This window comes from Coregonus clupeaformis, chromosome 7, assembly GCF_020615455.1.
Source record: "Coregonus clupeaformis isolate EN_2021a chromosome 7, ASM2061545v1, whole genome shotgun sequence".
Classification (NCBI taxonomy): domain Eukaryota; kingdom Metazoa; phylum Chordata; class Actinopteri; order Salmoniformes; family Salmonidae; genus Coregonus; species Coregonus clupeaformis.
The window spans coordinates 38,030,423-38,057,110 of NC_059198.1; the positions used below are offsets into that span (position 1 = coordinate 38,030,423).

Here is a 26,688-nt window from a genome sequence, read left to right on the forward strand (position 1 = left end):
ATAGATTGCATCACAGCTGATCCATTTAGCCCTCTGCCCTGTCTCACAGCCTGATAGATTGCATCACAGCTGATCCATTTAGCCCTCTGCCCTGTCTCACAGCCTGATAGATGACATCACAGCTGATCCATTTGGCCCTCTGCCCTGTCTCACAGCCTGATAGATGACATCACAGCTGATCCATTTGGCCCTCTGCCCTGTCCCACAGCCTGATATACATGCCTATACATTAACCACCAAATCCATTGTTATTCTATTCTATTGTACACTTGGCCATAGATTTAGAAGATACCTGAAGATGCATTCGGAAAGTTTTCAGACCCCTTGACTTTTTCCACATTTTGTTATGTTACAGCCTTATTAAAAAAAATAAAAAATCCTCATCAATCTACACACAATAACCCATAACGACAAAGCGAAAACAGGTTTATAGACATTTTTGCAAATGTATTGAAGAATAAAAAACAGAAACACCTTATTTACATAAGTATTCGGACCGTTTGTTATGAGACTCGAAATTGAGCTCAGGTGCATCTTGTTTCCATTGATCATCCTTGAAATGTCTCTACAACTTGACTGGAGTCCACCTGTTGTAAATTCAATTGACTGGACATGATTTGGAAAGGCACACATCTGTCTATATACGTTTCCACAGTTGACAGTGCATGTAAAAGCAAAACCAAACCATGAGGTCGAAGGAATTGCCCGTAGAGCTCCGAGACAGGATTGTGTCGAGGCACAGATCTGGGGAAGGGTACCAAAACATTTCTGCGGCATTGAAAGTCCCCAAGAACACAGTGGCCCCCATCATTCTTAAATGATAGTAGTTTGGAACCACCAAGACTCTTCCTAGAGCTGGCCGTCCGGCCAAACTGAGCAATCAGGGGAGAAGGGCCTTGGTCAGGGAAGTGACCAAGAACCCGATGGTCACTCTGACAGAGCATCAGAGTTCCTCTGTGGAAATGGGAGAACATTCCAGAAGGACAACCATCTCTGCAGTACTCCACCAATCAGGCCTTTATGGTAGAGTGGCCAGACGGAAGCCACTCCTCAGTAAAAGGCACATGACAGCCCTCTTGGAGTTTGCCAAAAGGCACTTAAAGGACTCTCAGACCATGAGAAACAAGATTCTCTGGTCAGATGAAACCAAGATTGAACTCTTTGGCCTGAATGCCAAGCATCACGTCTGGAGGAAACCTTGCACCATCCCTATGGTGAAGCATGGTGGTGGCAGCATCATGCTGTGGGGATGTTTTTCAGCGGCAGGGACTGGAAGACTAGTCAGGATCGAGGGAAAGATGAACGGAGCACAGTACAGACAGATCCTTGATGAAAACCTGCTCCAGAGTGCTCAGGACCTGAGACTGGGGTGAAGGTTCACCTTCCAATAGGACAACGACCCTAAGCACACAGCCAAGACAACACAGGAGTGGCTTCGTGACAAGTCTCTGAATGTCCTTGAGTGGCCCAGCCAGAGCCCGGACTTGAACCCGATCGAACATCTCTGGAGAGACCTGAAAATAGCTGTGCAGAGACGCTCCCCATCCAAGAATGGGAGAAACTCCCCAAATACAGGTGTGCCAAGCTTGTGGCGTCATATCCAAGAAGACTCAATGCTGTAATCGCTGCCAAAGATGCTTCAACAAAGTACTGAGTAAAGGGTCTGAATATTTATGTAAATGTAATAGTTCCGTTTTTTATTTGTAATACATTTGCAAAAAAAATAAAAATGTTTTTGCTTTGTCATTATGGGGTATTGTGTGTAGCTTGAGAAAAAGGAAAAATTCAATCCATTTTAGAATAAAGCTGTAACGTAACAAAATGTGGAAAAAGTCAAGTGGTCGGAATACTTTCCGAATGCGCTGTAGATGGTTCTCCAACTGTTTTTAAACCAGCTTAATGTTAATTCAGTCTTGGTCGTGATGCAAAGTAAACATCAGTTGAGACGCTGTTGATTGTGTTAGTGTAATTGGCCATTGTTTGTGCACAGACCCGTGCTTTCTTATTAAATTGGCCATAAAAATTGCCTCTTTCTCCTGTCTTTGTGTTGGGTTCCAATCTTAATTAGTGTCTCTCAAATCTAAACTGCCAGACCCATATACCGTCACAGATGAGAGAGGAGGAGTGGAGGAGCCGGGGGAGGGGGGGGTTTAACCAGAATAACAATGGCAGTGTCGTATGGTTAACTGTTGCTTGGAGACAGATATCAGATGTTTCTGAGCTTGTTGATGATTGTTCCTCCACTAACACACTGTATAGACTGTATCTGTATTCTAACCCAACTGTTTGTGTGTGTGTGTGTGTGTGTGTGTGTGTGTGTGTGTGTGTGTGTGTGTGTGTGCGTACCTGTCCTCAGGTGTGTTGTGGAACCTGTCGTCATGTGATGCCCTGAAGATGCCAATCATCCAGGATGCGTTGGCCGTTCTGACCAATAGCGTCATCATCCCCAACTCCTCCTCCTGGGACTCCTCCCACAATCTCCATGACGACCGCAAGCAACACACACACACTTCCCAGGTGCTTCGCAATGCCACCGGCTGCCTCAGGTGAGTGGATAGGGAACACACACACACAACAAGTTCTCACAGTCTCACTGCAGAATCCGAAGTTTGTCCATAAACATCACATTTCAAAGATTAAGTTTAGGCATTAATTCCGAATGCTTAGGTTAAGGGTTAAGGGTTAAAACAATGAGTGCCTGTCACTGAGATTAAACACGCGACCCTCGGAGCCAGAGCTCGCGGCTTACGCCCATCCACCATCCCCGTCCTCAACGCCCTAGCAAACCCCAAGCCTACTTGATGGCAATAGCGCACACCGTTGCCTCTAGTGGCCGACTTTGAAGTAATCTCCCGACGTCCTGCTTACCTGGACGGATGTCGAATTTCGCAGTTGATCTTGAGCGACCTGGCTGCATACATACACACAGTAACAGCACCGACTGCCTCGGGTGAGCGCACCTGTCCCTGTTTCTTCAGGAACATATTCCAGTTGGAGTTGCTGTTATAGTGTCCAGGCTGCTCTCTGTGTTGGTGTTTAAACCCCACAGCTTCACATACGTCCTTGTCTCCCCTCCATCTCTCACTAACCCCCCTGAGAAACCATAAGGTTGAAATTGACATATTATTTCTGTGTTAATGGAATGGATTCATTATGCAGTGATTTCCCTAACCTCTGCCTCTACATTCCACTGCAGCAAAGTGTAGGAGCGAGGGGAGCATGATTCATGTTATAATGTTTAATGACATTTCGACGCTGTGTGAAAACTTTTCAGTGTGTGCGTGTGTGTGTGTGCTGTGATTAATGCGTATGTTTCTGAGCCATGAGTCTGTAGAAAAACACACAGTGCACAAAGCGATAATTCTCTGGAGCTGAATATCAGCCTCACTTATGACTTTCTTTCTCTCTCTCTCTCTCTCTCTCTCTCTCTCTCTCTCTCTCTCTCTCTCTCTCTCTCTCTCTCTCTCTCTCTCTCTCTCTCTCTGGATGGTATCCATAGCAACAGTTAAAGACCTAAACTTGGTTAAACTTGGGGGTTGTGTGTATGTGTGATTGCGCGCGCGTGTGTTCTTTGTTGTGTGTGAGATACTCCTGAGGTAGTTGCTCGGCATCACAGTACACATAATTAGGTAACACTTTACTTGACAACCAGCGTCATAACGCGGTCATAACCATGTCATAATATGTCATAGCAGCTGACATAACTAAATAAATAAATTAAATAAATATGTAATTGTTGTGTTATTTGTCCACTTATGTTCCCTTTATCTAATATTAGGTTTTGGTTGAAGATCTGATAACATTCAGTATCACAAATATGCAAAAGTAGAGAAAATTAGAAAGGGGGCAAATACTTTTTCATAGCACTGTATATCAGTCATCAGTCAAAAAGAGGGTGTGTTGTCCTGCTCCTGAAGTCTGCTCCTGCATTCATCCCAGTCATCAGCAAAAGAGCATTTGGGTAGGTGCATGTCTGACATCAATGTGTGCCCAATTACAATGATAATTTAACATATTCAATAAAAAATATATATAACATAAACATACTGTTGACACGTAGGCTATGGTGTTATGGAATGTTTTGCCTTGTCTGGTAGGTTTTGTGGGTTTTGACACTCTTACGTAGGTGTCATAACCAGCCATAAAATAACGCAATATATATCACAACACGTGTAAATATATGGGTCATGACAGTGTTATTACCATATTATGTCATGTTATGACAAGTTATGTCAGCTGTTATGACATATTATGACATGGTTATGACCGTGTCATAATGTGTTATGACACTGGGTGTCAAGTAAAGCGTTATCCATACTTATTGTATATCAAATCCCACTGTGTGTTGGTATATGCTTGCTACATGTAGGCTTAATCCTAAACGTATTAATTTACATTATTCAGAGGAAATACGAGCTTGCACGGAATCTGGAGCAATACATCAAACGCTGTTATGTTAAATTCATACACATGACCCCTGACACATACCCAAAAGTGATATGAAATGCGGTGTGTGAGATGGAGTGGATATATAGATATTGCTATTCCTGCTGTCTGTGCTAGCGCCTCAGGGGGAATCACTGTAGCTGACGCGGTTGGCAAACGTGTAACAGAGAGCTGAGGTGAGCTGTGTGTGTGTGTGTGTGTACTGACATTCACACACACACACACACACACCACGCACACAGCCTGACAAAAATGTTTTTGTCAAATCTCAATAGGAGGGAGGAGGAGGAGGGAGAGAGAGAGAGGCCGACCGTGCTTTCACGCTCTGAGAGAGCTGTGTGAAGGACTCACTGTCTGTCACTGGAACATTCCACAGGCATTGTGAGGGCATTCTACAGACATTCTAAAAGTATTCCACAGGCATTGTGAGGGCATTCTACAGACATTCTAAAAGTATTCCACAGTCATTGTGAGGGTATTCTACAGACATTCTAAAATTATTCCACAGGCATTGTGAGGGTATTCTACAGACATTCTAAAAGTATTCCACAGGCATTGTGAGGGTATTCTACAGACATTCTAAAAGTATTCCACAGTCATTGTGAGGGTATTCTACAGACATTCTAAAATTATTCCACAGGCATTGTGAGGGTATTCTACAGACATTCTAAAAGTATTCCACAGGCATTGTGAGGGTATTCTACAGACATTCTAAAAGCATTCCACAAGCATTGTGAGGGTATTCTACAGACATTCTAAAAGCATTCCACAGGCATTGTGAGGGCATTCTACAGACATTCTAAAAGCATTCCACAGGCATTGTGAGGGTATTCTACAGACATTCTAAAAGTATTCCACAGGCATTGTGAGGGCATTCTACAGACATTCTAAAAGCATTCCACAGGCATTGTGAGGGCATTCTACAGACATTCTAAAAGCATTCCACAGGCACTGTGAGAGCATTCCACAGACATTCTAAAAAAAATCCACAGGCATTTGAATGATTTCCTTCATAAGAAAGACATTCTGATGGCTCTAAGAGGTTCATCAGTGTCCTCAGGTCTTTGTCAGTGTTCCCACCTCTCTCTCACTGAGTTCCATGCTTTTTGTGTGCACAGCATTACAAACATATCCATTCCTCCAACCAGAGTCAGATTTCTGAGATTCTAATCATTGTTCCAAACATTTCCATAGTGTTCTGTAGCTTCTCACTGTGTTCCTATATGGTGTTCCAAGCTCTGATCCTGTGTCCTGAGAACTCACACTGTCTCCTGAGAATGGAATGAGATGGCGCCGGAGAAGATGGCTGCCGTTTTACAGCCCTCTAACCAATTGTACTATTATGTGTGTTTTTTCGCGTTATTTGTAATTTATTCTGTACATAATGTTTCTGCCATCGTCTCTTATAACCAAAAAGAGCTTCTGGATATCAGGACAGCGATTACTCACCTCGTATTGGACAAAGATTTTTTCTTCAACGAGTCGGACGCGAAGGATATCCTACAGACACCCGACAAGGCCCAAATCCCTGTCATTCGCAGGAGAAAGAAACTGAGATATCGTGGACGTAGGTCGGGGTGCCTTGTAAGGATCCGACGGCGAGTGAGTAAACTGTCTCTTCCATCAATCCTATTAGCCAATGTTCAATCATTTGAAAATAAATTAGATGACCTACGATTGCGGTTATCCTACCAACGGGACATCAAAAACTGTAATATCTTATGTTTCACCGAGTCGTGGCTGAACGACGACATGGACAACATACAGCTGACGGGATATACGCTACATTGGCAGGATAGAACGGCTGACTCCGGTAAGACAAGGGGTGGCGGTCTGTGTATATTTGTAAACAACAGCTGGAGCACAAAATCAAATACTAAGGAAGTCTCGAGGTTTTGCTCGCCTGAGGTAGAGTATCTTATGATAAGCTGTAGACCACACTATTTACCAAGAGAGTTTTCATCTATATTTTTCATAGCTGTCTATTTACCACCACAAACCAATGCTGGCATTAAAATTGCACTCAATGAGCTGTATAAGGCCATAAGTAAACAGGAAAACGCTCATCCAGAGGCAGCGCTCCTAGTGGCCGGAGACTTTAATGCAGGGAAACTTAAATCCGTTCTACCTAATTTCTACCAGCATGTTAAAGGTGCAACCAGAGGTAAAAAAACTCTAGACCACCTTTACTCCACACACAGAGACGCGTACAAAGCTCTTTACCTCGCCCTCCATTTGGCAAATCTGACCATAACTCTATCCTCCTGATTCCTGCTTATAAGCAAAAACTAAAGCAGGAAGCACCAGTGACTCGGTTAATAAAAAAGTGGTCAGATGACGCAGATGCTAAGCTACAGGACTGTTTTGCTAGCACAGAGGAGTACACCACATCAGTCACTGGCTTGATCAATAAGTGCATCGATGACGTCGTCCCCACAGTGACCATAGGTACATACCCCAACCAGAAGCCATGGATTACAGGCAACATCCGCACTGAGCTAAAGGGTAGAGCTGCCGCTTTCAAGGAGCGTGACTCTATCCCGGACGCTTATAAGAAATCCCGCTATGCCCTACGACGAACCATCAAACAAGCAAAGAGTCAATACAGGACAGATTGAATCGTACTACACCGGCTCTGACGCTCGTCGGATGTGGCAGGGCTTGAAAACGATTACAGACTACAAAGGGAAGCACAGCCGCGAGCTGTAGCCGATGTGAGTAAGACTTTTAAGTAGGTCAACATTCACAAGGCCGCAGGGCCAGACGGATTACCAGGACGTGTACTCCGAGCATGTGCTGACCAACTGGCAAGTGTCTTCACTGACATTTTCAACATGTCCCTGACTGAGTCTGTAATACCAACATGTTTCAAGCAGACCACCATAGTCCCCGTGCCCAAGGACTCTAAGATAACCTGCCTAAATGACTATCGACCTGTAGCACTAACGTCTGTAGCCATGAGGTGCTTTGAAAGGCTGGTCATGGCTCATATCAACACCATTATCCCAGAAACCCTAGACCCACTCCAATTTGTATAGCGCCCCAACAGATCCACAGATGATGCAATCTCTATTGCACTCCACACTGCCCTTTCCCACCTGGACAAAAGGAACACCTACGTGAGAATGCTATTCATTGACTACAGCTCAGCGTTCAACACCATAGTGCCCTCAAAGCTCATCACTAAGCTAAGGATCCTGGGACTAAACACCTCCCTCTGCAACTGGATCCTGGACTTCCTGACGGGCCGCCCCCAGGTGGTAAGGGTAGGTAACAACACATCAGCCACGTTGATCCTCAACACGGGGGCCCCTCAGGGGTGCGTGCTCAGTCCCCTCCTGTACTCTCTGTTCACCCATGACTGCATGGCCAGGCACGACTCCAACACCATCATTAAGTTTGCCGACGACACAACAGTGGTAGGCCTGATCACCGACAACGATGAGACAGCCTATAGGGAGGTGGTCAGAGACCTGGCCGTGTGGTGCCAGGATAACAACCTCTCCCTCAACGTGACCAAGACAAAGGAGATGATTGTGGACTACAGGAAAAAAAAAGAGGACTGAGCACGCCCCCATTCTCATCGACGGGGCTGTAGTGGAACAGGTTGAGAGCTTCAAGTTCCTTGGTGTCCACATCACCAACGAACTATCATTGTCCAAACACACCAAGACAGTCGTGAAGAGGGCACGACAAAGCCTATTCTCCCTCAGGAGACTGAAAAGATTTGGCATGGGTCCTCAGATCCTCAAAATGTTCTGCGGCCTCCGACCGCAAGGCAATACAGAGGGTAGTGCGTACTGCCCAGTACATCACTGGGACCAAGCTTCCTGCCATCCAGGACCTCTATACCAGGCGGTGTCAGAGGAAGGCCCTCAAAATTGTCAAAGACTCCAGCTACCCTAGTCATAGACTGTTCTCTCTGCTACCGCACGGCAAGCGGTACCGGAGCGCCAAGTCTAGGTCCAAAAGGCTTCTCAACAGCTTCTACCCCCAAGCTATAAGACTCCTGAACAGCTAATCATGGCTACCCAGACAATTTGCACTGCCCCCCCACCCCCACCCCATCTTTTTACGCTGCTGCTACTCTGTTAATTATTTATGCATAGTCACTTTAACTCTACCCACATGTACATATTACCTCAACTACCTCAACTAGCCGGTGCCCCCGGACATTGACTCTGCACGGTACCCCCTGTATATATAGCCTCCCCTACTGTTATTTTATTTTACTTCTGCTCTTTTTTCTCAACACTTTTTTGTTGTTGTTGTTTTATTTTACTTTTTTATAAAAAAATAAATGCATTGTTGGTTAAGGGCTGTAAGTAAGCATTTCACGGTAATGTCTACACCAGTTGTATTCGGTGCATGTGGCAAATACAATTTGATTTGATTTGATTTGACAATCCTGTTGGTGTTCCAATAGAGGCCATATGAGGGGGGTTGTCAGTGAGACAGAAAGGGGGTGTTGATAAATGATGCTGTCACTGCATTGGCCAGGGATTGACCTGAATGAGACCACCCAAATTAGCTTTCTGTAGAGGTAGAGGAATGACAGTAGAGAGAGAGAGAGAGAGAGAGAGAGAGATTGTCAGAGAGAGAGAGGGAGGTGAATAAATAGAATGGTTTCTAAACTGGTCTTGGTTGAGAGGGATCTGTCTGTTTTGGGGTTAGAAGGACATGTTTAGGGTCCATGTATGCTGCAGTTCAATTTCAGACCCTTCACCTGCTACATTATAGGAGTGTGTGTGTGTGTGTGTGTGTGTGTGTGTGTGTGTTTGCTGTGTGAGAGAGAGAGAGAGAGAGAGAGAGAGAGAGAGACACTATGAATGCAGATATGAGATGAGCCATCTAATGAGGGTGATGGGTCCATATGCACTTTAATAGGCAGCTGTCTTCAAGAGCTACCCTCCTCTCTCTCTCTCTCTCTCTCTCTCTCTCTCTCTCTCTCTCTCTTCTCTCTCTCTCTCTCTCTCTCTCTCTCTCTCTCTCTCTCTCTGTCTCGTCTCTCCCCCCCTGTCTCTCTGTCTGTCTGTCTGTCTGTCTGTCTGTCTGTCTGTCTGTCTGGCTCTCTCTCTCTCTCTCTTGCTGTCTCTCTCTTTCTCTCTCTCTCTCTCTCTGTCTCTCTCTCTCTCTCTTCTCTGTCTCTCTGTCTCTCTCTCTCTCTCTCTCTCTCTCTCTCTCTCTCTCTCTCTCTCTCTCTCTCTCTCTCTCTCACTCTCTCTATCTCCCTCTTCTCTCTCCCTCTTCTCTCTCTCTCCCCCTCTTCTCTCTCTCCCTCTTCTCTCTTCTATCTTCCTCTTCTCTCTCTCTCCCTCTTCTCTCTCTCTCTTCTCTATTCCTCTTCTCTCTCTCTCCCTCTTCTCTCTCTCAATTCAATTCAATTCAATTCAATTCAATCGACTTTATTGACATGGCAAGTTAAATTACTTACATTGTCAAAGTATACATATAACAAAACTGGTGGGACCAACAGCAATAATAATAGTAGTAGTGGAAATGGGATCACCATTAACAGCAACTACAACAACAATATTCATGAGAATAACAATACATTAATGCAATAGTAGTCGACCAGTCTCAACATGACTGAGAGGACACATGACATGGTATGAAAGCCAAAACAAAACAGGAAATATTATTGACATTACATTACATACATTACATTACTCTCCCTCTTCTCTCTCCCTATTCTCTCTCTCTCTCTCTCTCTCTCTCTCTCTCTCTCTCTCTCTCTCTCTCTCTCTCTCTCTCTCTCTCTCTCTCTCTCTCTCTCTCTCTCTCTCTCTCTCTCTCTCTCTCTCTCTCTCTCTCTCTCTATCTATCTTCTCTCTCTCTCCCTCTTCTCTCTCCCTATTCTCTCTCTCTCTCTCCCTCTTCTCTCTCCCTATTCTCTCTCTCTCTCTCCTCTCTCTCTCTCTCTCTCTCTCTCTCTCTCTCTCTCTCTCTCTCTCTCCCTCTTCTCTCTCTCTCTCTCTCTCTTTCCCTCTCTCTCTTCCCCTCCTCCCCCTGTCTCTCCTTGCCTCTTCGTTTCTCTCTCCTAGGTGTTGATAACTATGATATGATTAGATCAGTGTTGCTGGCGGCAGAGGGCAGCTTCTGTGAGGTGATTGATTGATGTTGTTTTTGGCACACTACTGCGAAGTTGTTGGCATTTTGCATGATATACACGTATGCAATAAAAAAAAGACACACATGAACATGCACATACACACGCATGCACACACTCTCAAACATAGCCAAACACACACAGAAATCATGATTTCAGCCTTATCAGGCCAAACACAGGGGTTTCCTTCTCTTCTATGCAAGGGGCTTGTTACTTCATGCAGCTTCTTAGTTCATGACCAAAACAGGGATGAAGTGCCTGCTGCTGCCATATTGGAATAACCTGTGTGTGTGTGTGTGTGCTAATCCTGTTGAAACATCTGGCGGCTGCCCCCTGCAACCGGTGTCTCATACACATACACATACACACACACACACACACACACACACACACACACACACACACAGCTGTTACATCCTCAGTCATCCTTGGGTAATTAGTTTATTGGACAGCAGAAGAGCGATAGATAGCCATCTGGTGCTAATCGTGTTTTACACTTTACAGAACATTCCGTTTCTAGTAGCTTCTCTAGGTTTCTAGTAGCTTCTCTAGGTTTCTAGTAGCTTCTCTAGGTTTCTAGTACCTTCTATTGGTTTCTAGTAGCTTCTATAGGTTTCTAGTACCTTCTATAGGTTTCTAGTAGCTTCTATAGGTTTCTAGTAGCTTCTCTAGGTTTCTAGTAGCTTCTATAGGTTTCTAGTACCTTCTATAGGTTTCTAGTAGCTTCTATAGGTTTCTAGTACCTTCCATAGGTTTCTAGTAGCTTCTATAGGTTTCTAGTAGCTTCTATAGGTTTCTAGTAGCTTCTATAGGTTTCTAGTACCTTCTATAGGTTTCTAGTAGCTTCTATAGGTTTCTAGTACCTTCTCTAGGTTTCTAGTACATTCTATAGGTTTCTAGTAGCTTCTATAGGTTTCTAGTAGCTACTCCCTCTTCTCTCTCATTTCAAATGTACTCTAGGTTTACTTGGAAGCCAATAAGACATACAACTCTTGAGTAGTTGCTATAGTATCTGAGTACATTGTACCATGGCTTTACTTTGAAACTATTTTTCAACTGCTAAGAATAACACCTATACAATTATTTAATGTGTGGGTGATTGAATCCTGTGCTAAAGGTGTTCAATAAGTAATTAGCTAACAAAGTATGTTAATTTATTAGATTGGATTTATAGAGAGTGACACATAATAGACGCTAAAGGCTAACGGGCTCATTAACTGCTGGAAATGACCTGTTAACTGCCTGACGATTTACACACACTCTGAGGATAGGAACGGCCATATAGTAGAGTAGAACTGCATCCAGCTAATGCGGTCCTTGGGCTGGATGCACTGTGCCGCTTTCACAGAGAACTGGCTGCCCATCATGTATCCTGCCGACTACACTCCCTTCTAGACTCACGGTTACACACACACACACACACACACACACACACACACACACACACACACACAGTCATGGATTGACCTCACAAACATAAACACACATCTGAAAACAGTCAGCGTTTTTTTTTACCAAGTCGGACTGAATGCCTCAACAATCTGCCCTCTCTCTCTCTCTCTCTCTCTCTCTCTCTCAACGTGGATGATTTCAACCCAGCCACGTTTCAGATCTTTCTTGTGAAACCCTCCACTTGTTGCTCAGTTGTAGATAGAAATGTGATGTACAGAACGGCTTGGATTGTTTGTTTCTGGAATGTTTTTGATCTTTTTTTTACGTTACATTTCTATTATTTTTTCAACGTTGTGAATCTTTCACCCTCCTGAATGAACCCCGGCTGTAGAAATGTATATTCATGCATCATAATACATATTATAAAGAGGCAATATTACTTCTCATGTTATTGTTCTCCCTGATGTATTTTAAATGGACGGATGTCTTTTTAGAGTAAACCTGTTTTTTTTGTTTGGAAGCTGATCATTTGACTTCAGATGGGGCGGCCCTAGTAACCGAAAGGTCGCTGGTTCTAATCCCCCGAGCCGACTAGGTGAAATATCTGCCGACGTGCCCTTGAGCAAGGCACTTAACCCTAATTGCTCCTGTAAGTCGCTCTGGATAAGAGCGTCTGCTAAAATGACTAATATGTAATATATAATATGTAATATATATTTAAGGGTGTGTGTAATCTCAGCATGGCTGTGTTCTCCTGCAGTAGATTTCTCAGAGGTTTAAGAGGAAAGGTCAGACTATTTCCCTGTCTCTCTGTCTGTCTCCATCACACACACACATATATGCCGTAGCATGGCATCAGGTGGGGGGTGGCTTATTGCTATTTCCCCCAGCTTTCTTTCTTTCTTTCTCCTTCTCTCTCTCTCTGTTACGTTCTTTATGACGGATATCATCATCGCTCGCTCTATCATTCTGCACAGTCAGCAGAGGAGTAGGCCTCTCTCTCCTCTTTCTCTCTTTCTCTCTCATCTCTCATCTCTCTGTCTTTCTCTCTCTCGCTCCCCTCTCTCGCTCCCCTCTCTCTCTCTCTCTCTCTCTCTCTCTCTCTCTCTCTCTCTCTCTCTCTCTCTCTCTCTCTCTCTCTCTCTCTCTCTCTCTCTCTCTCTCTCTCAAATTCAAGCTGCTTTATTGGCATGAAAAACATTGCGTCAATATTGCCAAAGCAACAATGTATACAATAAACATTGTAATAAAATAATGAAGAATAATAATATAAAATGGTAGTAAATAATAATACAAAAATATAAAAATACAAATATAAACAATAAAATGGTAACAGTCAATAGTAGAAATATAATAAATATAAAAAGCTAAACATGGAAAATGAAACTATAACTAACTTATACAGTGCATTCGGAAAGTATTCAGACCCCTTCCCTTTTTCCCCATTTTGTTATGTTACAGCCTTATTCTAAAATGGATTAAATAACAATCTACACACAATACCCCATTATGACAAAGCAAAAACAGGTTTTAAGAAATGTTTGCAAAAAAAACAATAAAAAAAACAGAACTTATTTTCATAAGTATTTTTGACCTTTTCCTACAAGACTCGAAATTGAGCTCAGGTGCATCCTGTTGTCACGGTTTCGGCCGAGGCGGCCCCTCCTCCTTGTTCGGGCAGGTTTCGGCGGTCGTCGTCTCCGGAGTACTAGCTGCCACCATTCTATGTTTCTTGTTTGATTGGTTTTGTCTGTTTGTCACACCTGTTTTGTGTTATGTCTCATTAAGCACCCTATTTAGTTCCTTGTTGTTAGTTAGGTGTTGTGTGTAATTGTTTTCTTGCCGGGTTGCTGCGCTACCTATTTTGGTGCGCTATTTAGTAGTTTGCCTCCTTGTTGTTTTAGGAGAGATTTACGCACATGTTTAGTGCGCCCGTTTGGTTACGCCTGTGCTCGCTTTTCTCGCCTCCGGGCTGTTCTTGGATTATTTTGTGTTGATCTACTAAAGACTTTGTTTGGACTTAACTTCTGCGTCCTGCGCCTGATTCCACACCACACCTACCTACAGCAACTCTTGACACCTGTTTCCATTGATCATCCTTAAAATATTTATAGAACTTGATTGGAGTCCACCTGTGGTAAATTCAATTGATTGGACATGATTTGGAAAGGCACACACCTGTCTATATAAGTTTCCACAGTTGACAGTGCATGTAAAAGCAAAACCAAGCCATGAGGTCGAAGGAATTGTCCATAGAGCTCCGAGACAGGATTGTGTTAAGGCACAGATCTGGGGAAGGGTACCAAACAATTTCTGCAAGTTTGAAGGAACCTCAAGAACACAGTGGCCTCCATCATTCTTAAATGGAAGAAGTTTGGAACCATCAAGACACTTCCTAGAGATGGCCACCTGGCCAAACTGAGCAATTGTGGTAGAAGGGCCATGGTCAGGGAGGTGACCAAGAACCCGATGTTCACTCTGACAGAGCTTCAGAGTTCCTCTGTGGAGATGGGGGAACCTCTCAGAAGGACAACCATCTCTGCGGTACTCCACCAATCAGGCCTTTATGGGAGAGTGGCCAGACGGAAGCCACTCCTCAGTAAAAGGCACATGACAGCCCGCTTGGAGATTGCCAAAAGGCACCTACAGGACTCTCAGATCATGAGAAACAAGATTCTCTGGTCTGATGAAACCAATATTTAACTCTTAGGCCTGAATGCCAAGAGTCACGTTTGGAAGAAACCTGGCACCATCCCTATGGTGAAGCATGGAGGTGGCAGCATCATGCTGTGGGGATGTTTTTCAGTGGCAGGGACTGGGAGACTAGTCAGGATCGAGGGAAAGATGAACGGAGCAAAGTACAGAGAGATCCTTGATGAAAACCTGGAAAATGAAATTGGAGTTCAAGAGGAGATTGAAACAATGGAAAATGAAGCATCTGTTTTCAAAGTACCAAGGAGTAAGAGGAAGAATTTAAGGGGTGATGAAGGTTCTAATTCTAAGAGGAAGGTAGAGATTGATAAATCAGTTGAGGATAAAGGGGTTGTAGAGATGGTGGAGTTTTCTTCTGGGGAGGATAGCGAGAGTGAGTCATCTGACGCATCACAACAAAATAGCGAGAGGAATGGGGTGGAAGGGAGGTATGGGATTGAGAAGGTACATCAAAAGGGAATAAATAAATGCAGGATTATAATGTAATGCAGGATTATAACTGAATTTTTTCCAGAAAGTTAATTGTCACGAGAGTAACAAGTAATTTAAATTCTGAAGAAAATGAAAGAGTTCAGTCGCAGCCTTAAGTCTGTAAAAAGATGTGTTTTCTGTCTTTTCCTCTGTCTTTTTTTTTTCAGCCATGAGCTGGAAGATTTCTTCTTTAAATGTAAGTGGGGCGAGAGACGGTAAAGAATGAGTGTAGGGGGGTTATCAAAAGGGTTTTTGCCTTTGTCATATGAGGTTGAAGAGGTACAGTAGTTGAGGGGAGGTTATTAAAAGTTAGAGTGAGGTATGAAAGCATCACTATGTGTTTGATAAATGTATATGCCCCAGTGGTGGCAGTTGAGAGGGTATGTTTTTTACAGACATCAAATACCATTGAGAAATGTAACACTGAGTATTATTTATTTATTGCTGGGGATTTTAACTGCACAGTCAGTGATTTAGATAGAAACCACAAAGAACCTCATATAGCCTCGAGGACTTTTTTTAAATGCCTTATTGAAACACATGAACTGTGTGATATTTGGCAGAGCCAAAATGGAGGCACGAGACAGTACACATGGGCCCATGTGAGAGAGAACACCATCTCTCTGGCCAGGTTAGATAGGTTTTATTGTTTTGAGCATCAATCTCATGTCTGTAAATCAAGTGTGATAATCCCAATGGGATTTTCTGATCATTGTTTAATAACAGAGGTGGTGTTCATTAACACTGTAAAACCCAAAAGCGCATACTGGCATTTTAATATAACTTTATTGAGTGATGCTCACTTCAGGAAATGTTTTAGTTTTTTCTGGGAGAGGTAGAGGTCTCAAAAGGCTAGTTTTGTACCCCTTCAGCAGTGGTGAGATATAGGGAATATCCAGATTCAAAAATTCTGTAATCAATACACGATGAATGTCACCAGAGACATCACCAGATCAATGAACGCCCTAGAGTCTGAAATAGTGGAACTCCTGATGTTGGTTGAGACCACAGGAGATCGAGGCCATACTCAGGCCCTCAAGAGAAAAAAAGCCACATTGGCAGACCTGCTGGTTATCAGAGCACAGGGGGCATTGGTGAGAAGTAAGATTCTGAATCTCTGAAATGGATGCCTCATCCAAATGTTTATTCGGTTTAGAGAAAAGAATGGGCAAAGAATAATTATTCATTGCCTCAAATCAGCTGTTGGACACGAGGTCACTAGCCCTAGTGAAATTAGAAAGAGGACAGTAGAGTTCTATGCTGAGCTCTACAAGTGTGAGTACAAAGAGGATAAAACAGTGACACAGCTGTTCCTTGATGGGCTCCCACAGGTGGCTGCAGAAGCTCAGGTTGAGCTAGAGCAACCATTGTCTTTGCAGGAGCTATACACTGCATTAAAAGGCATGGAAAATGGAAGGGCACCAGGCATTGATGGGCTTCCCGTTGACTTTTTTAAGTATTTTGGGGTTATGTTGGGAGAGGATTGGCTAGCAGTAGTTAACGATAGTTTAACCGGAGGGTTACTACCGATAAGCTGCAGAAGGGCTGTCCTCTCCCTAGTGCCAAAAAAGGGTGACCCAAGGGAGGTGAAGAACTGGAGGCCGGTGGCTTTATTGTGCACTGATTCTAAGATCCTGTCCAAGGCTTTGTCCAACAGGCTGAGGGAGGTGATGGGGCAAATCATACGGACCAGTCCTACTGTGTTCCCGGCAGGCAGATGGGGGATAACATTTATCTGATTCTGGATTTTTTGGACTTCTCTAGGGCTATTGGGTTGGATACTGGTCTAATTTCAATTGATCAGGAAAAGGCATTTGACCGAGTTGAACATCAATATTTATGGCACACTTTTGAGGCGTTTGGTTTCAGCTCTGGTTTTATTGCCATGATCAGGGTGATATATAGTGACATTGAAAGTGTACTCATAGTTAACGGTGGCTTGAGTGCTCCTTTTAAAGTGTGTAGAGGTATCGGGAATGTTATATGCCATCACTATAGAGCCACTACTAAATAGCATTAGAAGTCGCATTAAAGGGGTGTACCTTTCAGAGGATATTCCTCCTATTCGTCTCTCAGCCTATGCTGATGATGTAGTTATTTTAGTGAAAAATCAAGCAGAGGTGGATAGTTTGAGTCACATGGTTCATAGGTTTAGGGGAATTTCCTCTGCAAAGGTAAATTGGAAAAAAGTAGTGCTTTACAGATTGGAAAATGGCCTGGAGGGATCATGGCTTTGCCAGGGCTGCTGGAATGGTGTAAGTATCTTGGAGTGTATCTATGGGATGAGGGGACAATGGAAAGAGGAGCTTGAAATGGTGGAAGGGAGGATGAGGAGATGGCGTTGGTTGTTATCTCATTTTACATTTTTGTCATTTAGCAGACGCTCTTATCCAGAGCGACTTACAGTTAGTGAGTGCATACATTTTCATACTGGCCCCCCGTGGGAATCGAACCCACAACCCTGGCGTTGCAAACGCCATGCTCTACCAACTGAGCTACACGGGACTGTATGTCATATAGGGGGCGCACTATTATGGTTAACAATGTGGTTGCCTCTGCACTTGTGACGAGGTGTAAATGAAGGAGTCAGGCACAGGAGGTAAAACACCGAAGTCCAGAGTTTATTCTGTTTATATAAATCAAACGCACCCAGCGTCAAACGAAACTATTACAAGGGAAAACATCCACCTTGGCATAAACACAGTGAATAGTAGCTCAACCGAGCTACACGCTCTCACAACAAACAATCACTCACAAAGACAAGGGGAACAGAGGGAACACTTATACACATACTAATTAGGGGAATGAGCACCAGGTGTGTGTGATTGACAAGACATGACAAGTGGAGTGATGAGAATGGGATCGGCAGTAGCTAGTACTCCGGGGACGACGAACGCCGAAGCCTGCCCGAACCCCTAGGGGGGGGGGGGCAGCCTCGGCGGATGTCGTGACAGCACTGTGACATCGGTTGTCATGTTTAGAGCCACCATCTGGCCTTCTAGCTAAGATACAGGCGATTATTGTAGATTTATTTTGGGATAAATGTCATTGGGTTCCAAAAAGTGTTTTCTATTTGTCAAAAGAGGATGGGGGACAAAGTCTTGTACATCTTGCTAGTAGGGCTGCTGCTTTCCGGTTTCAGTTTATTCAAAGGTTGCTTTATGGACCAGAAAATGTGGTTTGGAGAGGGGTGGCAGGTCTTGTATTACAGCAGGTCGGGGGATTAGGTTTAAAGAAGGCTTTATTTTTGGTTGACAGTAGCCAGATTTCTAGGGAGGGAGTACCTCCGTTTTACAGAGGCCTTCTTAGGGTTTGGAGCATAATGAAGGTGTCCAGACGCACTCCAGCGGAGTCAGTGCATTTGCTGCTGGAGGAACCTCTGGTGTATGGGGCAAGACTGGATTGTCCAACTGTAGCTGTTCCACATTTCTCCAAGATTCTGGTGAAGGGCAAAATCATCACCCTAAAACAGTTAATGGCCATGGCTGCGCCCACCTTAATGGATGGAGGACGTGTGGCTGAACATTTGGGGGGTGAGGTCGGAAAGGATTGTCGGACAACTGCTGGGAAGCTGCATGAAGGCTCTGTCAGCAGAAGAGTGGTTTATGCTGAATAGTCACAAGAAGAAGGTACAAGATGAAAACGTCCCATTTCCAAGACTAGGGATTACACCCAATATCCCAGAGTCAGAAAGAAAGGTGTTATTACTGGATTTGAGAGGGTTGGAAGAGGTGAAAGACAGGGCATTGGTGACAAGGTAAAGCCAGCATGGAGAGCACTGTACAAGCCACCGTTACAAAAGGGCACTGGTGACATACAATGGAGGGCTTTGCATGGCATCATTGCAGGTAATGCTTTTGTATCTGTTATTAACTTAGATGTTGGAGATGGATGTCCTTTTTGTAACATAAGAGAAACAATTTTTCACTGTTTTATGGAGTGTGAGAGGATAAAGCCTCTCTTTGAAATACTGGAGTCTTTGTTTACAGCTGTAGGGGAGATTTTCAATAACACTGTTTTTTATTTTGGGGTTTCAATATAGTAAGTAAAATAAAATAAAATGTCAACTGTTACATTTTATTTTGGGACAAGCTAAGATGTCGATTTTTCTGAGTAGGAAAATAGACACGGGATATGGGCAGGATGTAAGACGTGTTTTTAAAGGATTAGTCAAAGCGAGAATAAAAGTGGATTTTGAGTTCTTCTCGGCTGTAAAAGATCTCCCATTGTTTGAGGAGAAGTGGGCCTACGAAGGAGCGGTTTGTTTTGTGGAGGAGGGGAAACTATTTTTTGTTGATGAAATTAGTTGCATGTATATAAATGATTTTTTTTTTTTTTTTAATTTATTTGTAATTTTTATTTAGGAATGGTAAATGTGTTGTTTAATCTCTGAAAAGGCACAGTGTGCCATTATTTGTGTTAGTAATTAAGTATTAAATAAAGGTTGAATAAAACTAAAAAAATTACTCTATATTTCTCTCTCTCTCTCGCTCTATTTCTCTCTCTTTCCCTCTCTCTCTCTCTCGCTCCTCTCTCTCCCTCCCTCTCTCTTTCCCTCTCTCTCTCTCTCTCGCTCCTCTCTCTCCCTCCCTCTCTCTTTCCCTCTCTCCCCTCTCTCTCTTTCAATTTAATTCAATTCAATTTGCTTTATAGGCATGACGTACAACAATGTACATATTGCCAAAGCGTACTTTGGAGATTTACAATATTAACATAATTAAAATAATAATAATCAATATTGTCAACAGGACAACAGTAACAACAATCATCTTTAACCATCCATTGAACAATAACAATGGCATAGAGGACATGTGCAGGTTGGTTGGTCTGTCAGACACTGTCCCTCATCTTATGGCAGGCAGCAATGTAGTGCGCTGCCAACCCACAGCTCTCTGCGTCCTCCCCCAACAGGACGGGTAGCCTGAGTCCTCCCCCAACAGGACGGGTAGCCTATCCTCATCAGAGAGGTCTTTGAAACCTTGAATAAGGGTTTCAAATTTGGGGAAATTACATTTATATTTTTTTGACATTTTTGACATTTTGTCAGGAAATGTAGCTATGTCTCGGGTTCTGCTGTGGTGCAGTGGTTGGACAGCCTTTCCTCTACAGGAAGCCATGTTTTTTGTTGTTGTCTTTCTCTCTCCTCTCTCTCTTTTTCTCTCTCTCTTTATTGTTCTATTTCCTCCCTCTCTCTCAGTTGAAAGCTGTGTAATATAGACAGACAGTGTGTGCTTGTTGACCAGACTCTTTGCCAGTATTGTCAATCAATCACATTCATTTATAGAGCCCTTTTTAACAACAGTAGTTGCCACAAAGTGCTTATACAGAAATCAAGCCTCTCTATTGTCTCGCTACCGTAGTGATAGTGTCATATATCAGAGCGGGACGTTGGCTGAATATGTCACGTCCGAGACCATACAGTCTGTCTCCAGCTTATTACACATTCCACACCACCATGTTCCTCAACATTGTTTCTCAACCTTTCATTAAACCAGGAATCAGCAAGGTAGGGCCCATGTTCCTTCCTCACGTTATTAATTAGCACTTGAGATGTGACTAAATCAGTGTGAACTATGACAGCTCTGCAGCCATGTTAATTAAGATTTAGACAATGGTCTACGTGTGTGTCTTTTTGTATTACTCCTGGTGGATCTCATGATAGGCACTGTTGACAACCAACCCACAGCAGAAGGAGAGAGGGTGAGACCAGGGCTGTTTCCTCTCCGCTGTATTAAAACTGTGTCTCTGTGTGTGTATGTGTCCTCACAGCTTCATTAAAACTATACTTGGGGAATGAAGATGTCCTCCCACTCACACACCAAGCTGGCTATGAATGGAAACATACTGTTGATAACCCATCTCTACTCAAAACCAAGACTGTTGCATAGCAATGATAGAGTATTTGAATAATCAAATGTGAGTGTTTGAATATCAATAAGGTTTAAGGTTGATCAGGTTGATGAATCAGCATATTTAAGCATTTACATTTACATTTTAGTCATTTAGCAGACGCTCTTATACAGAGCGACTTACAGTAGTGAGTGCATACATTTTCATTTGTAAACGATCAAAACAAGCTGTCAGCTTGATTTGAGATTGATCCCCATAATGTACTTGAGGTCAATTGATATTGTATTCAGAGTTTAAATCAGGCAGAACTAACGTGTTGGTTGACAGCGAGACCAGAGTCCGTCTAAGGGTCTGTATTCTACTGTATAATATGTATGTTTGGTATTCAGAGAGCAGAGGAGATGACTTTAGTGTTAACACAAGGTCCAGAGGTGACTGTCTGTCTGCTAGTGACTGAGACACATGATTGGCTTCAGTACGCTGATGAGATGATGCATTCTGCTTTCACTTCATTTTCCTGACTGATAAATGGCTTCATTCATACACTACATGACCAAAGGTATGCGGACACCTGCTTGTCGAACATCTCATTCCAAAATCATGGGAAGTAATATGGAGTTGGTCCCCCCTTTGCTGCTATAACAGCCTCCACTCTTCTGGGAAGGCTTTCCACTAGATAATGGAACATTGCTGCGGGGACTTGCTTCCATTCAGCCACAAGAGCATTAGTGAGGTCGGGCACTGATGTTGGGTGATTAGGCCTGGCTCGCAGTTGGCGTTCCATCCCAAAGGTGTTCGATGGGGTTGAGGTCAGGGCTCTGTGCAGGCCAGTCAAGTTCTTCCACACCGATCTCAGCAAACCATTTCTGTATGGACCTCGCTTTGTGCATGGGGGCATTGTCATGCTGAAACAGGAAAGGGCCTTCCCCAAACTTTTGCCACAAAGTTGGAAGCACAGAATCATCATTGGTACAAAGGGGCCTTGCTCGAACCATGAAAACAGCCCCAGACCATTATTCCTCCTCCACCAAACTTTACAGTTGGCACTATGCATTCAGGCAGGAAGCGTTCTACTGGCATCTGCCAACCCAGATTCCTCCGTCGGACTGCCAGATTGTGAAGCGTGAATCATCACTCTAGAGAACACCTTTCCACTGCTCCAGAGTCCAATGGCGGTGAGCTTTACACCACTCCAGCCGACGCTTGTCATTGTGCATGGTGATCTTAGGCTTGTGTGCGGCTGCTCGGCCATGGAAACCCATTTCTTGAAGCTCCTGATGAACGGTTCTTGTGCTGACGTTGCTTCCAGAGGCAGTTTGGAACTTGGTAGTGAGTGTTGCAACCGAGGACAGACACATTTTACGTGCTTCAGCACTCGGTGGTCCCATTCTGTGAGCTTGGGTGGCCTACTACTTCGCGGCTGAGCCGTTGTTGGTCCTAGACGTTTCCACTTGACAATAACAGCACTTACAGTTGACCGGGGCAGCTCTAGCAGGGCAGAAATTTGACGAACTGACTTGTTGGAAAGGTGGCAACCTATGACGGTGCCACGTTGAAAGTCACTGAGCTCTTCAGTAAGGCCATTCTACTGCCAATGCTTGTCTATGGAGATTGCATGTCTGTGTGCTCGATTTTGTACACCTGTCAGCAATGGGTGTGGCTGAAATAGCCGAATCCACACATTTTTGGAATTTTGGGTATTTTAACCCCACAGTGAAGCATGGTGGTGGCAGCATCGCGCTGTGGGGATGTTTTTCATCGGCAGGGACTGGGAAACTGGTCAGAATTGAAGGAATGATGGATGGCGCTAAATACAGGGACATTCTTGAGGGAAACCTGTTTCAGACTTCCAGAGATTTGAGACTGGGACGGAGGTTCACCTTCCAGCAGGACAATGACCCTAAGCATACTGCTAAAGCAACACTCGAGTGGTTTAACGGGAAACATTTAAATGTCTTGGAATGGCCTAGTCAAAGCCCAGACCTCAATCCAATTGAGAATCTGTGGTATGACTTAAAGATTGCTGTACACCAGCAGAACCCATCCAACTTGAAGGAGCAGGAGCAGTTTTGCCTTGAAGAATGGGCAGAAATTCCAGTGGCTAGATGTGCCAAGCTTATAGAGACATACCCCAAGAGACTTGCAGCTGTAATTGCTGCAAAAGGTGGCTCTACAAAGTATTGACTTTGGTAGGGTAAATAGTTTTCTGTTTTTTTTGTCTTATTTCTTGTTTGTTTCACAATAAAACATATTTTGCATCTTCAAAGTGGTAGGCATGTTGTGTAAATCAAAGGATACAAACCCCCCCAAAAAATCAATTTTAATTCCAGGTTGTAAGGCAACAAAATAGGAAAGATACCAAGGGGGGTGAATACTTTCGCAAGCCAGTGTGCATACAGGACCATCTTCCCTGTCCTGCCTACCCATGTCCCCTCTTCTCGCCCCAAACCTCCACCACAACTCACCCTTCTGTCTCGTCTCGTAACCCTTGTTATGAAGTAGCCTGTGGAAACGGCAAGCTTACAAATAAAGGAAAATAGCTTGGTGCACATTGTAACACACAGAAGTTAAATGCATAACATTCATAAGTAGAGGTGTTGGAAATCAAAACAGTGGCTGCCAGCAATGTTGAATATTTAATAAGCCAATATACCCAGAACCATAAAGAAAATAAACAGCATGGAACATTAATACCCAGAATTATCAATGCAGCTTCGATGACATGTTGCTAATGCCTTTATGAATATTCCACATTAAAGAGCGAGAGAGAGGAAGGGAGAGAGATGTGTTACTCTGGCAAAGATATCATTTTCTGCCCCTGTCTGACAATCTGGCAATTGTATTGAATAAAATGTTACAATTGATTAGGCTCTGAAAGCGCTGTAAACAGAGCCAGGTAATATATGTATTGTGTATTATTATCCAGCGCTGAATGGGAGATTGCATGGTGCGTGGTTCAGACGGCTTCAGTCCCATGGGTACAGATAATGACACACTCATACGCATGTACACTACAGGTCAAACGATTGGAAACACCTACTCATTCAAGAGTTTTTCTTTAGTTTGACTATTTTCTACATTGTAGAATAATAGTGAAGACATCAAAACTAAAACTGCTCAAGTGCATTAAGAAGGAAAGAAATTCCACAAATTAACTTTTAAGAAGGCACAACTGTTAATTGAAATGCATTCCAGGTGACTACCACATTAAGCTGGTTGAGAGAATGCCAAGAGTGTGCAAAGCTGTCATCAAGGCAAAGGGGTGGCTATTTGAAGAATCTCATATATATAAAATATATTTAGATTTGTTTAACACTTTTTTGGTTACATGATTCCATATGTGTTATTTCATAGTTTTGATGTCTTCACTATTATTCTACAATGTAGTTCGATTCTTTCGTTGACATCATTCCCAATGTTATAGATAGTCACATTAGTCTCAGACCCCACATAGTCTGACCTATCCCCATCCCTCTGTGTGTTTCAGGAATGTGAGCTCTGCTGGAGAGGAGGCCAGGAGGAGGATGAGAGAGTGTGACGGACTGACAGATGCTCTCCTCTACGTCATACAGACCGCTTTGGGCAGCAACGACATTGACAGCAAGGTATGTGTGTTGTGTGTGTGTGTGTGTGTGTGTGTCCATCAGTTCAACAGTAGATAAACAGCTTTGTGCATGGCTACCTTCTCAAGGTTGCTGCAGCTCGGTCTCTCTAAATGGCATTTCTTAATCATTGTCTAACATCCCGCCCATCTCTGCTCTGATGTCTCCACGGTAGTGAGGATTGATTGGCATGCACTGGGGCCAGTGGCCATTGTCATTGACTGGTCCCAAGTTATTAGCAGACACTGACAGGGTGATACTTTTCATTGTTTTTGTGGACTTTCTGTTCTCCTGGTATCTCTTTCTTTCTTCCCCTATTCTGTCTTTCTATTTCTTAACCACTTTCTCTACCTCCCTCTTTCTTTCTCTACCTCCCTCTTTCTTTCTCTACCTCCCTCTTTCTTTCTCTACCTCCCTCTTTCTTTCTCTACCTCCCTCTTTCTTTCTCTACCTCCCTCTTTCTTTCTCTACCAGTATCCTGTCACTCTGTTCAAAAAATTAAATTAAAAAATTAAAATTAAAATTAAATTAAATATGTTGTTTACCTCTGGAGTTGTATACCTGTTGTTTACCCCAGGAGTTTTTTTTACCTGTTGTTTACCTCTGAAGTTGTTTACCTGTTGTTTACCTCTGGAGTTGTTTATCTGTTGTTTACCTCTGGAGTTGTTTACCTATGGAGTTGTTTATCTGTTGTTTACCAATGGAGTTGTTTACCTGTTGTTTACCGATGGAGTTGTTTACCTGTTGTTTACCTATGGAGTTGTTTATCTGTTGTTTACCGATGGACTTGTTTACCTGTTGTTTACCGATGGAGTTGTTTACCTGTTGTTTACCTCTGGAGTTGTTTATCTGTTGTTTACCTCTGGAGTTGTTTACCTGTTGTTTACCTATGGAGTTGTTTACCTGTTGTTTACCTCCGGAGTTGTTTACCTGTTGTTTACCTCTGGAGTTGTTTACCTGTTGTTTACCTCAGGAGTTGTTTACCTGTTGTTTACCTCAGGAGTTGTTTACATCTGATGTTTTCAGAGGAAAATAACTATCTTCTTCACTCCTCTAACAGTTCCAACAGCTCTGGCCCAAGGTCTGTTCTTATTGGATCCAGTTGGAGCGACTTCGTGTTTGTATTACGTCTGTAATGTCATTGAAAGCATATAGTCAGTATTCTGTTCAATTGCATTCATTATAGTTGTTTGTGTAAATGATCAGTCTGAGAGACACTTCTATAAAACAGACAGAGTCGTCCGAGATGACTGATGATTTTTCTTAGCTATTTCCAAGTGGTTTACTTTCCATATTCCTCCCATTCGCCCCGTTTATTAGTGATACTTCACAGAGGCACACGCACACACATACCCCCCTCTGCTGTTTTGGCTGTGTCCTCTTCTAACACCATGTTAAATGGAGCGTGAGACGATGCTTCGGGCTCAGTCATTTTTCCTCATTTGAAATAATTTCTTTAATATCATTTGAAAGTTAGAGCACATCACGATTCATGGATGGAATTAGGCACTCTTCCTTTTAAGTGCTCCTTCACACACATACACAAACACACGTGCACACACACGCACGCACATACACATTTTGGCAGGGTGGGAAGTTAGCTCTTGTGGGAAGTTATATCCTGACCCCCCCTCCTGTAGACCATAGAGAACTGTGTGTGTATCCTGCGTAACCTGTCCTACCGACTGGCAGCGGAGACGTCTCAGGGCCAGCAGCTTGGTTCAGAGGAGCTGGACGGTCTGCTATGTGACGCCAACGGACGTGACGGAGAGACCTCAGGCTGCTGGGGCAAGAAGAAGAAGAAGAAGAAGGGTCAGGATCAGGTGGGGAAGTTACACACACACAGAGAGAGAGAGAGAGAGAGAGGCACCGACACACTCTATCACACACGCATACACACACATATGTGCATAATGACCGTGTACATATTTTGATATTAATGGAACGAATCGCTTTAGAACGTGCCCCTACCACCTGTATGTAATTATCAGGAAGAATTGACATTCGCGATCTCTCCCAATCTGCAACCGTGACCAATGACCTTACACCTTATTGATTTGTAAATTCAACAAACCAATCGGAATACATAAACATCAAAATACATAT

At 43.4% G+C, this 26,688-nt stretch overlaps 1 protein-coding gene across 1 annotated transcript in view; it reads left to right on the forward strand.

Moving 5' to 3' along the window:
- LOC121569333 (catenin delta-2-like) overlaps positions 1-26,688 on the forward strand; it is a 461,200-nt gene that overhangs the window by 348,500 nt on the left and 86,012 nt on the right. Inside the window, exons 15-17 of the mRNA XM_041880205.2 lie at positions 2,357-2,546; positions 24,468-24,585; positions 26,223-26,405. Coding sequence (XP_041736139.2) covers positions 2,357-2,546; positions 24,468-24,585; positions 26,223-26,405 — 491 coding nt within the window. The remainder of the gene's footprint in view (positions 1-2,356; positions 2,547-24,467; positions 24,586-26,222; positions 26,406-26,688) is intronic.